General features: G+C 42.3%; 1 protein-coding gene across 1 annotated transcript; it reads right to left on the reverse strand.

Annotated features, from left to right (window-relative positions):
* Positions 1–646: 646 nt before the first annotated feature.
* On the reverse strand, positions 647–11,874 carry fez2b (fasciculation and elongation protein zeta 2b). Its single transcript, XM_079179765.1, has 9 exons — positions 11,471–11,874; positions 8,320–8,428; positions 7,946–8,062; positions 7,125–7,266; positions 6,315–6,442; positions 5,767–5,916; positions 4,412–4,487; positions 4,220–4,285; positions 647–3,491 (listed from the first exon to the last, which is right to left on the reverse strand). The coding sequence occupies exons 1-9, from the start codon at positions 11,785–11,787 to the stop codon at positions 3,475–3,477; spliced, it is 1,122 nt and encodes a 373-aa protein (XP_079035891.1). The 5' UTR covers positions 11,788–11,874; the 3' UTR covers positions 647–3,474.
* Between the last annotated feature and the right edge of the window lie 1,242 nt (positions 11,875–13,116).

Genomic DNA, 13,116 nt, shown 5'->3' on the forward strand with positions numbered 1-13,116 from the left:
GACAGCAGAGGTTTCTTCTCTCTCACGATGATAAACGAACGTGACTCGATCACTGGAGTAACTTGCACCGTCTGTCTGGTGACTCCACGGACAATTTAATCAATCTGGTGGATGCAGCCGTCTTGATTGAGCATTGGATTGGTTCCCCTTCAGGTAAACACCGTTTGCTCGGTCAGCACTGTTAGCTGCAAGCCGCCGGCTCAGGAGCTGCCATGTTGAGAGCTGTTGAGAAGCAATAGAACTGCTCCCATCTCATATAAAGCACATTTAGGTTAAACACTGAGAGGCATTCGTGAAAAGTAAACTTACCAGAAAATCGATTTCACTTTTCAGGTTCTCTTCAGGTATGCAAGACTTTTAACTTATAACGCATTTTTAAAAGGAAAATAACGTAATGTGTCAACGTCACTACAGTGAAAACCATGCATCTCCAAATGTGTCTCTTTTAGAAGAATTTTTGTTTTTCAAGAGAAAATCTCGCTAAATTATAACCATTAAGAAAATAAAATGTAACATTTCTGAGCTCATGAAAAGTTTATGTTTAGGAGATACGTGGTTTTCATTGGGTACAGAATGTATCTAATAAAATTGCAATAATATTATACGTTTCACAATTCTTGTACACACACACAACATTCTTCACATATTAATTTATTTGAAATGAGTTGCAATGCATTGTGGGCATAAACACTTGCACCATTACAGTCAATAATATGGTTACAAAACATGACATTAACATAATAAATTAATATACTGCAGTACCACATGAGAGAAACATAAAACCCCAAACTGGGGAATTATATTGCATTAAAAACATAACGAGTCGGTTTAATGTACAAAACGTTCAGGCATTTTGAAAGGCAGCCTCTTTTTTTCTGTTGCTTGTTTTGTTGTACATATATAAATATAAATCTCTAAATTGTAGTTACACTGATATGTCTGATAACTAGAGACCAGAGGAGGGTTCTGGCCTGAGATGGGATCCTGCCATTTCAAATAGAAATCTAAACGGCTCATGTGTTTCATTGCCACAAGCCTTCTGATGCTTACCGTTGCCCTTTTTTGTTTTCTTCCTAACAGTTTAAATGCTTTAAGTTTCCTGCATTCCACTGCAACATGCAATTGTCCCTTTAGTGTGATATTAATGTCTGTAAACATAACAAATGAATGCTGGATTGTGAACGTTTGCAAAGGTGGCAACAGTAGAAACAACAGATACATATAAATAGTTAAATATAGCACTACACGCTTTTCTCTTCTTTTTACAAAAGAAGTAAATGGAACCCTCAAATTTACGCAACCGTTTGTGCAATCTTCCCCAACGTCCATTAACTTTATCACGCCCCTTCGTCATCTTCCTACAGCCTTCTCTTCTGGCCACATGCACGAAACACATGCGTATAATATTTAACCAGACAAAAGTAAATTCCACGTTCAACTTCTTCTTTCTGCTAGATGTCGCTACTCCAAACGGATGCTACTGTGCCGTTTCATTTCTAGCTACACCTGCTACTACTAAGCAGAGTCTAGGACCTCTAAGCATTTAACTTAACATCTGTAATGCTACCCTGGTGTACCCTGGTCAAGAGGCTTCTATGAGTACCTCCACTGGCTCGTCCAGGCGTTTAGAGAGACATTTGTGAAAAGATAAAAGTGCAGCGAAGTTGAAGTCTAGCTAATAAAAATAGAAAGACTCAGGAATGTCCGTACCTTTCAGAACAAGATTTAAACTCAACACTGATGACCGTACCTGAGAGCTAGACTCGACCTGATCCGACAGTGTGTGGTGCACCTGTAGTAGCTGGTGATCGGAACGTTAGTGGACCAACGGACATGCGGTGCCAGATTGGCGGTACGAGGTTTTTAAAGGGGTGCTCCAGTGACATAGCATTGCACTACCCGAGATGTTGCATGAGACGCGTCAAACAAAGAGCCGTCAAGTTTGATGAGATGTTTTTGACTTTTAGTCTCTAGTGTGCAGCAAGCTCCAAAAACACTGGAACCTACAATTGTATTTTTCATCTTTCAAGCTCCATTCCCTGTGTTTGGAACAAAGGTTTGTCATTTGAAAGTGTCAAATCAGTGGAGAACCCCTTTAAGGTTGTTTAAATTCTCATGCTCATGATGACTAATAAGGTAAATAGATGGACGAAGGACAACGATCCTTTACGTTGACACGTTTTGGCACCACTAGCTAAAGCCTCATCTAACACTAATCTAGTGAGACGTACTCTTTAAGTACACTCCTCCACATATTCCACTACTACATGACCGGATCACTGACAGACTAAAGTGCTACTAGAAAACTTCCACAACAGTTAAAAGGGTTAACAGTTAGAGAAAACCCACAACTTATAAACAGAAGCTTAACTACACATTTATCAAACCTAACGTTATCTTAACCACAATATTCACCTTAATGTTACGACCGGTTTCGGTCGTTTTTCTAACGATGCAAAAATGTTTTACGAGGTATTTTCAGACTCGCGTAATGACGACTCCTGGGAAGTGATAAAGTTGTTGGGGGTGGCGGTCACTACTTGAGGGCTCAGAGGTCGATGGACAGCATTTGCTAAATTGTGTTGCAATGTGGTCACAAAATGTGGCTACTGGCAAGTCTCTAATCTCACTAAAAACAATTGCTTCTCCAAAAAAATATGCTCTACATGTTTGTTCATCCAGCTATTACTTTCTTAAGTCATTTCCCTTTTTCAAAAAGTTAAAAGTTCCAAAAACTGTGCAATGTTTGATCGTATACAAAATATTTCAATTTAAACATTCAATTTACAGCCAAAACTGAGCGTAAAACCCAAACCAACATGCAAAGACGGGCCCTACGAAATTGGATTTTAAAGTTTTAAAAATCTTTTCAACCCCCGAGACATTATATGTAATCAATCAGCAAATGCCGTTGAAGTGAAGGTTTCCATACGGGGAAAGAAAACAGGGTTTATGTTTTGAGCCTGGCACTTCAGAGATGGTCAGGACATGTTTTCCTCGTCAGGCATAAACTACGTACACGGATGCATTAGATTTATAAAACAGAGAGATTGGACTGCATTTGCCTTCCTCAGGCCTGCTGGTGCAGCCTGTGGGAGGGAAATACAGCCGACCCTTCTCCATTCAAGAGCCACTGGCTGATCAGGAAGTGACGTGTTCAGAATAATACTGATTACTGGCATCCATACACAAATCATCATGCAGGCAGGATATACAGGGTTGTAGCACTCAGGCATTAAAAACATAAAACATTTACATATGAAAAGAAATATAAAGACCCAGGAGTTATATCTAGAGTCAAAATCTTAGGTGGCAGAGTAAAAAAAAAAAAGGAAAGGAAGTCTATGAAAGAAAAAAAAAGGGAGAAAGGAAGATTTGGATTGTGAATCCATTAACTGGGTTCTTCCAGATTACCAGAACCCTCTTCTGATGGTCCAGTGAATGGTTCTGGAAACAGGAGGCTCGCTTTTGGCTTTACGTCGGACAAAGCACTGTGGAGACAAGAACAGAGCGGGTTATGATGAATGTGGCTTTGACATGAAGGAGAGGAGCTGTAAATGATGGAAGAACAACTACCACAGGGGGGGAAATGTGGGGTGAGAAAAGAAAACAGGTGAGAAGCAGCTGCTGCTACTACAAGCTTGCGGTAAAAAGGGGAAGTGTGTGCATGAGTGCGTTTGTGTGTTTCAGGGTAGGTGTAGTGCAGCCACAAGCACCGCACAGCACGACGGGCACTACAGCGAGGAGCGAGTGAAGGGGGAAAAGGCTGCTGCTCTGAAGGGGAGGGGGGGGACGTTAGTGAAACTACGAAGAAAGAGAAGAGGGGCGTTTAACGGGGCTCTGAGCAGAAGAAGGCTGAAGGTGAAGAATCGGTGTTAATGAGTCAGTGCCTCACAAACCTCAAGTTTCCACCGCTCTCATACCAGAGCTACCCAGAGGACAATGCAGCACAGGCGAAAGACAAGGAAGGTACAGGTCAACAGTGAAGGGTGGCAAGAAAAAGCATTGCCCCCCCTCTCCTCCCCTTTAACCCCCCCCCCCCCCCCTTTTTTTTTCTACCGTCAGCTTCCCTGAAAATGGAGATTTTGTACTTCCTCTTTCAAGCAAAATGGGACAGGATGTCTGAATGTCACCTGGCTGTGACACACCTCTAAACACAGAGTACGTTTATCAAACATACGGGGGAAGCGGTTCAATCTGATTGAGGATGCATGTTTACCTTTGAGGATGTAGTCTGTTAGCAGGGCAGGTACCTTCTCACTGTCATCCCTCATGGCGTGGAGGACTATTAAAGGAGAGAGTAGCACATATATGTAAAAAAACATATACATGCATTGAGGCAAAACAAAGAACAAACAAGCTGCAGAGTGTGAGAGTTTGTGTGTGTTTTGGAAGGTGTCGATACACTCACTCTTTGTGAGGATCTGGAGGTCTTCTACCGCTGGGTAGCCAGTTTTCGTCTCATAAGGGATTACTGTGGTCAGGTACTGAAAACAAGAAGATCACGTAAGACACAAGGAAATAATATTGTTACACGTGTAAGTGGAAGATTGACCCTTCACTAAGTCCCACCCCTCGCACGCAGACGGGCCAATCATAGCGTAGCATCGGCTCTGCTCCACAGACTGTCATGTGATCTTTTCACATTTTCTTTATTTTCAGGCTGGACAGTTTGGATTTTGTGTAATAATGAAACTAAAATATTACGTTTCTACATAAAAACCTTTAATATTAGCTGAGTGCGTTAGCACATCATTACCTAGCATTAGCACTTCTATACCAGTGAAGATAAACTGTCTGTGTACATATACTGCTTTTGATTTTTAGTGATTGTAACAGTAAATAAAGTCAGACTTCATTGTATATTCAGGAAGTGCATTTAGTGACAGTGTGGGCTTCATGTTGCACTGCGGCTTGATGGAGTAGCAGCTTAGCGAAGCTTAGCGAAGGGTCAGTTACAGTAAAAGTCTCTATAATTGCCACATATGTTGTTATTGCGTTTTACTTCAATCTCAAAACAAAAATAAAATGTTATGTCAGTGCTATGAATGTTGACATATGAACACATGATAAGCAAGCGCAGGCTTGCGTGTAACTGGTAGTTGGTAAAATAACCAACTTTCATTATTATTATTCATTAATAAAATAAATGATGAAAGCAATGATTATGCAACACGGTCCTCTTGGGCGTAAAACAAAGAAAGAACAAGATGGAAGAACGGTAAAAGCTGCAAAATATAAGAAGTGGTCAAATAAAAGAGATAAAATGACAGAAGGACAGAAATCAAAACACAAAGACAAAACGGAAGAAGTAAATGATCGAACATTCGACACCAAACGCCAGCAGTAGCTGTGGAGAAACATGCCAGTGGTAAAAATAAAAAAAGGAAGGAAACAAAACAAGAAAATATCTGCAAAGAAAAAACCATGTGAGTGGAAAGAAAGAGCCGGGGCACCTGTTTGTCCCCTCCTGTGTTGCCAAAAGTTTGACGGAGGCCATTTTGAATGACATTGGAGAGTCCCTCCAGAGTGAGGAGCTACAAGGATGGAGAGGAAGAAGGAGAGTAAAGAGATTTCTATATTAAGAGAGGAAAGAAGTAAAAACGTGTGAAAGCAGCTCTCCCACGCAAACTGTCACGTCATGCCTCATGCATATCTGCTTCTACTTTGAAGAACGGCGTACCCTCTCTTTCACCGATCGTGAATATAATCATGCATTCGGGGCATATGTTTTCATCGCCCACGCCGTGTCCCCGCGTGACTCACCGTGCCCGGTATGTGCGTGCTGGCTGTCCTCTGGCCGTTGGCCCTGGTTGTAGTCGTACTTCGGATTTTCTTCTTCTTCCGCAGCAGCTCGCGGTGCTCCTTCTGTCTGTTCTGCACGTCGATCAACAGCGAGATGAAGCTGTTCTTCACCTGGGACAACACTCTTTTTAGGATCAAACGGCCATTTACTTTTGAATTTCTTCTTTGTACAGTGCTCCAAAAGAAATCTATTTTTATCTCCTGTTGAAAATACACAAGTGACATTCACGACGTTGAAGCAAATTATATCGCAAAGGCGAAGCTGCTGGCGGTCCACTGACCCCTCACACGAGCCTACAGAGCGCTGTGCGCCATGCAGTCCTATCATGACGCAGATGTTTAAATCTAACATTTAAAAGCTTCTTTACAACCAAATCTACTTTGGAATTGTCCGCCTGATAATGACTCTAAAGTCGGCTAAAGTGCTGTTAATAATTTGGTCATTTTCTTGTTGCCTCGTTGTGGTGACGTTGAGGCGACGCAGTTAAGAGGATGAAAATGAAAAGTACCTCCTTTTCATAGTCCAGTTCATCTCGCAGGGCCAGAGCCTGGATCAGCTCCTCACTGTAGCGGCGAATGGCCGTCTCCACCTCCTCCAACGTCTCGGTGAGCTCAGACACAGACAGCTGACGCAGCCCTGAGGACGGTGTGGAGATAGATTAGGAAGCAGCAGAGGACGTACTTGTTGTGTGTGTGAGTGTGTGGGTTTATATGAAAGAACAGCAGATCTGATGAGTATTCAGCTTGACAGGTTGGTGGTTTGGCAGTTAATGAAATGGAAACACAACGTTATAATGTTGAATATTCATCAATTCTTCCGATAGCACCATCGGTTAAATGTCACATGGTCAATAAACAACCTTGTAATGACGGAGATAAAGATTCCTTTGAAGAGACAGAAATGTATTAACCAGTCATGGCTAACCGTTAGCGTCAGGAACCAATCATGTGTCATAAAGTACACAAAAGCTTTCTTTAACGTTTGGAAATCTGTCAAATATCCACATATATATATATATATATATATATATAATTGTGCTAAAGCCAATTATTTGCGGTTGATTATATAACATGTAGGAAAAACGTAATTGCTGTCCTTTTGCATTTGAAACATATTACGTAAGAACGTTAGTGTGTGTGTGTGTGTGTGCGTAGCTCTGACAGTGCGACCCATTGCACTTCATTGAGTGATTTAGAGAACTGCCAACTGGGAGTGGAGTGTGAAAAAGAAGCACTGTTGTCTCACATGGGGGTGAGCACAGACAATATTAGAAGCTGTATTCTCTTCTTGTAAACGATGACAACATGGCGGTACTCACGGTCCTCGTAGCTGGTGTTGGAGCCGGAGCGCTTCAGGGCGTGGAGGTCTTGGGACAGCATCGACAGGTCGGACTGTGAGGGGCTCTCGTCGTCCTCTGGGTCCGGAGACTCCTGCATCATCTCCTCTATCTCCTCGATCACCTGAACAGCAGCCCCCCCGGAAAATACACACACATATGTTCACAGATCTATGGTCCCATGTTGTGAATTTGCTGTTTATAGGTTAAAGTAAGGGTGTATGTGACTATGTGAAGGTGTTTTCTGTTGTAGTTTTATAGACGTAGAGGAAAGGATGTTCCAAATGTTAGTGTGGCCCTTCAAAACAAGAGTCTGCTACATTATTAGATGTTTAGAGATACAGTTTCCTGTACCTCGACTGGAATGTCACGAGCAAGCAGTGAGCAATAAATTCTTTGTTCCACGTTGCTATTTTGGGTTTACTCTGTTTGTACTTTGTGCCGGTGACAACGATTTTAGATCATCATGAAATCTAAAAATGGTTTATAAAAGCGTGTGTGTGTGTGTGTGAGGCCAAAAAAAGAGAAGTGAACATGCTCTCAACATCATGACATGCTAAAAAACATTAATGAACATGAATTGCCATTATTTGATAGTGCATCTGAAGAAAGGAAAGGGGGGGGGGGGGGGGGGATGACATGCAGCAAAGGGCCGTGTATCAGAATCGAACCCGGGCCTCTGCGTCCTTAGTACATGGGCGCCTCACGGATGGACTTTAAAGTGATTACTTGGATAAGCTTAGGCTAGTTTTACAAGAAACAGAAGCAGCATTTTTTGTGCCACTGTGCGTGTTCACAGTCACCTGTTCGGCTGTGTAGAGCGGCTCGTCGCTGATGCAGGAGACGATGATGGAGTGCATATCCATCTGCTCCCTGAGCTCCTCGTCGTCAGACAGGTCCAGAGACTGGTTATCCAACTTCTGTCCGTTGAGGAGGGAGGGAGGGAGGGAGGGGGAAGAGATTTGAGAGGGAGACACAGAAAGAGAGAGATAAAATCTTGGATGAGACAACAAACAGGTGGTTAAGCAGATTGATGGCAGAGGATCAACCTGCTTTACATTTGTGTCTCTTTTTCTGCAAGGTTCACAGACGGTGCTAGATCATGGGAATGTAGCCCGTGCATTCACTGTGTGCATGACATGTTACACTTAAGGACTTGGGTGTGTCTCCGTCGTACCTCCTGCTCCGTGATGTTGAGGGTGGGCAGGTGTAGGGAGCGGGTGTGCGAAGTCTTCCAGTCCACGGCCATCACGTTGCCGTAATTATCGGTCAGAGCGTTCCACACCCTGGAGGAAAAGAAAGAGGGGACGGCGCTTTAGTTAGGATCGGACAATAATATAATAGCACGCGACACAGAATAGAGGACAGAAGATAAGCGAGGAGTTTTCGACACACAGTAGATGAGACAAACCCTGCTTCCTTCTCTTTTTTTATTGTGACACAGCATTACTTGGCGGTGTTGTGTCCGGCTCTCTGCTTACTCCCTCACCACCTCAGCAGCCGCCTGAAAAACCACTGACGGACGCAACAACTCCTTCATCACATCAGGGTTGTTCACAGGTTTGCGGATAATATTAGATGATTTAGAAACAGTGTCATCATTACACCACCGGACTGTCGAACGTTGGCGGAGAAGTTATCGCAGCCAATCAGACGGCGGCACGGAGTCTGTTGACCAAACAAGTACAACGTTCAACCGTGGAGTCCATCTTTCAATCATCCGAGGGAGTGTTGCAATTAAATTCCACCGACTTAAAAAGGTTATTGCAGCTGTATGAAACACTAAATAAAAACTGCCCTTCCGTGTGGTCCCATTTGGAAACAAACAGCTGCAGCATTGTGCATGTTTTCAATCACCACGACAGAAAACAGAATCTGTGGGGAATATTAAATTCAAGTGCACGTGCGAGTCACTGTGTTTGTGTTCCTGGCCCCGACTGCTGCAAGCAGAGCGAGGATGGATGCTGTGAACCCATGTGTCAGAGTGGCTCTGCATCGTCATACCCCCTCTCTCTCACACACACACACACACAAGTATTTACATAACTTGCATGTTCCCCCTGAAGTGCTCATGCCCAGCTTGGGGAGTGGGGGGGCTGAGTAGGGGTTGTTCTAAATAGGGCAAAGGCTGGCAGGAAATTCTTTTTGGGCCTCAAGCAATGACAGTGTGTCGGACACGTGAGTGCATGACCAAATACACGATTAGCTCCAGTTGCACTAGCAGCATTTACATTCACAAACAAGGGGCAACTTGCTTGAATATGCTGGTGTGGATGTTGTTTTATCTTGTACACATATAATCCACATGCACGACTTTGCTTTAACACAAACACAATTTGAATTCTCCATTCTCTCACACACACACACGCACACATTTCCTCCTTGTCATCCCCGTTGTTCGTCTCAGCCACGGTCTTTCTGGAGAACTTGTTAAGCGCCCAGTCACGTCCTGCAAAAGTGCAGTCATCCAGAAAAGACTCTCACTGAGCTCGGCACTGCTCTTTGGGCTTTTACGGGCTGCCGTCCAATTATTCTATTCCCTCCTTCCTCTGTTTCTTTATCTACAACAACCATAGATGCTTCTTTCCCCCGTCTGACCAGCCTTCCCCTAAACAGCCAGAGCACCATTAACTGCGAGACTGTTACTGTTCTTTAATGTGACAAGCTCTCCACTACTTTAGTTACGACTGTCAGTGTGTATGTGTGTGTGCGGCAGAGTTGCAGTTAAGTTACAAAAGTCCAAAGTATGAGCTTGTTTGAGTCCAGTCACGAGTCCCCGGTTATCATGTCCAAGTGACAGCGAGGTATCTGCTAGATATTATGTTGGTTAGCTAGCACGACATTCATACAACAGCCGGTTCAAATCAACACACAGCACTGCAACAATTTTGACAAAGTGTCAGTTGTTGAATCAAGCAAAAACACCTAACATGCACTTGTTCTAGTTGCAGAAATGTGTAACGTTCTTTGTCAAATGTCACATTAGAAAGAATATATATATTTATTTTTTTGTCATTTTAGGGTACAATTAATCAAGAAAATAATCAGCAGAATATATATTGAGTTTAGAAAGATAAAGCAAAAACAACAACTATATAAACAGAGAAAAGCAGCACATCCTTTTGTCATTTCTGCAGGATAAACGTTAGTTAATCAAAAGATTCACTTTAAACTCATATATGTATCGACTAAATGTTGCTGCTCTGTAGCTGATCCTAAATAAAGGCCATTCACCGCAGCCCTTAAACATTGCATTTTCAAGCGTGGGACATTTTAGTCTGATTCTGCCGTCATTATGTTGTGCACCTGTCACGACTTCATCCCAGTTAATGTTACGGTTATGTAAGCAACATCTTGGAGTCCCAAACTTAATATTTAAATCCTAGTTCGTTCAGGTACAATATTCAAGCAAAAGGAACACTTTTGGATCGACATGTGCATACATGACTGACTTCCCTTTTGGTGGCGATGGGGACGCTTACATACATTCTGTGATTAGATCAAACAGTTTGACGATGTTGCAATGTGCAGAAGGCAAGAGGAGGGTGATTTTAAGCAGCCCACACAGCTCGCCAGTCACAGTGACGTCCATACTTTGTGTGGGATCGGTGTGACTGGCAGCTGGGAAGGAATAACATGTTGTCATTTCAATGTGTAGTTTAGACATTTGAATGTCTACCTCAGACTGAGATAACAAGGGCTGGTGAGGTGGCGAGAATAGATGCAGACAGTGTAACCTTTCAGTCAGGATGGCGTGAATAAAACATGATGTATTGTGTCTGTTTGCACTAAGAAGGAACAAGCGGGGCCCGTAAACGTTATGGATCAGTGGTTTAATAGCTAACATCAACCAGTATATTATGACATCAAGTACTGGTAACGTGGCAGGAACCCTCCACACCCACACACACACACACCTACCAACACACACACAAAAACACAAACAAACACAGGCAACATAAACACTCTTAATTCATCCCTTTAAGGATCAAACTGTCAAAATATGCTAGCTAGTACTTTGTATTTGATATTTGAAAGACTATAATGTGTTTCTACTTCTCAAGGTATGAATGACAACTTGTATTCAAGTATCTAAGTTAACCTAATAATGAAGAAGTATAACACACGTTGTTATAATAACAAATAAAGTGTAAACATGCACTAGCTAGCTGGCAAACTTTGGACGACAGTGATTGCAGCTAAGCTAAGATCCCCCCTACTGTGTAACATTAAGCTTAGCCGAGTGAGGCTAACGCGGCTAAGCTAACATTAGCGAAGATGATTAAAAGTTAGCGTAAATAAAAATTCGCATAAATATTCGCACTCACTCATCGTCCTTCAAGTAGCTGTCCTCTGTGATGGGTCTTACGGGGGCGATGTTTTCCGTCGCCGTGTTGTAGTTTCGGAAACACACCGTCAGCTTCTCGTCGAAGTCCTGGACGAGGTCCTCCATCGATTTGAAGCTGCAGATCTCCCCGGAGAAGCTGTTGTCCAGGTCGGAGAAGTCGTCGAGGCCCGACGACGGAGACGGATCGCTCACGTTAGAGTTCAGCTGGTCCAACTGCTGGTCGGTGGACGTCGTGGACGGTTTGAATTCGTTAAAGTCCTGCCAGTCCTCGTCGAAGTGGGCTAACGGCGCCGCCATGACTGCCGTTGGAGCTCGTCGGTTGACAGCCAGGTAGATCCGACAACGGTGCTCTGTTCTCGGCGTAGAGACACTGGACTAGACGGAGGTTGGGAGAGAGACAGAGAGAGAGAGAGAGAGAGGAGTGGGCGGACACCAGTGTGACGTCGGTTTGGACGCCACTCCCCCTTTTCAGATGGAGCAAAACAAACCACGTCAGCTGGATTTCTATATGGTTTATTGTGCTGTTTATTTTTAGCCGTATCGTTATCAGTCAGGAAGGACTTCACTCTTAACTATATTTATATGTTAGTTCTATTAAAAACAGCCCGTACATTTTGCATCTCTTCTGCAGTGAAATAAAACGCACGGCTGTCGAGCGTCTCATTTTGGAGGTTCCTAAATTATAAATACATGTTTTGCTCCACTCAGATGGAATAAACTGCAGCAGGATTGCCTTTTTTTGTGGCTGATTTGCAGCTGTGGAAAGTAAATACATGTAATCAAGTACTGTACATATTCAATATATATAGTATAAATTTGAGATGCTTGTGTAATTTACATGAGTATTTCCATTTGATGTCACTTTATATCTCTACTCTGCTATATTTCAGAGGGACATTTTGTACTTTTTACTCAACTATATTTATTTGATGCAGTTAGTTATTTTGCCAATTCAAATTATTAAACATTAACATTATCAACAAATGAAATATGATAAAGTAATTACAATTAGCTCCACCTTTACCAGCTGCATCATTAACGTGATACTTGCATTCATCTTTCAATGACTATAATACAGTAATGTAAGATGCATTGTCTGAAACTGTCCGTTCTGCATAATGAGTACTCAATAGTAATTTTTAAATGCAGTACTTTTATTTCTAACTGAGCATTTCTGTAGTGTAAAATACTTGAAGTATGGCTAATATTCGTCTCAATGTTTGTTGTTGTTGTTGTTTTACTTAGATTTAGCAGTTGACCACTAGGTGGCGTAATGAGTCTCCAGGCCCGCAGTGGTACTGAATAAATACATGAAATACATACATACACAAAATGTTTAATATGACCACTATATAGTGAAATAATCCTGTACATTTATAAAAGAAAATCTCATTATCAAATATTATTTCATTATGTCTTTTATTACAATGACAATTTACTGCAGGAGTTTATATTCCAAAAGATCCATTTTCAAGTCTGAATTTTCCTCAATGACCCTTTTATTTCAAATCACTTTTCATCACAAATATATCAGTCAAGACAAAAAGAGCAGAGCCAGCTATGCTGTCTGCAAAGCAATGTTAAAAAAATGCATTGGATTATTTCACAATTCCATGGTTTTATTAT

The sequence above is a fragment of the Pholis gunnellus genome (genome assembly GCF_910591455.1).
Source record: "Pholis gunnellus genome assembly, chromosome: 19".
In the NCBI taxonomy this organism is placed as follows: domain Eukaryota; kingdom Metazoa; phylum Chordata; class Actinopteri; order Perciformes; family Pholidae; genus Pholis; species Pholis gunnellus.

Coding starts and splice junctions, on each gene's coding strand:
- fez2b (XM_079179765.1), bottom strand. CDS start 11,787: ATGGCGGCGCCGTTAGCCCACTTCGACGAGGACTGGCAGGACTTTAAC. Junction 8,063..8,319: donor TCAACATCACGGAGCAGGAG/GTACGACGGAGA, acceptor CTCAACGGACAG/AAGTTGGATAACCAGTCTCT. Junction 5,917..6,314: donor AACTGGACTATGAAAAGGAG/GTACTTTTCATT, acceptor GTGTTGTCCCAG/GTGAAGAACAGCTTCATCTC.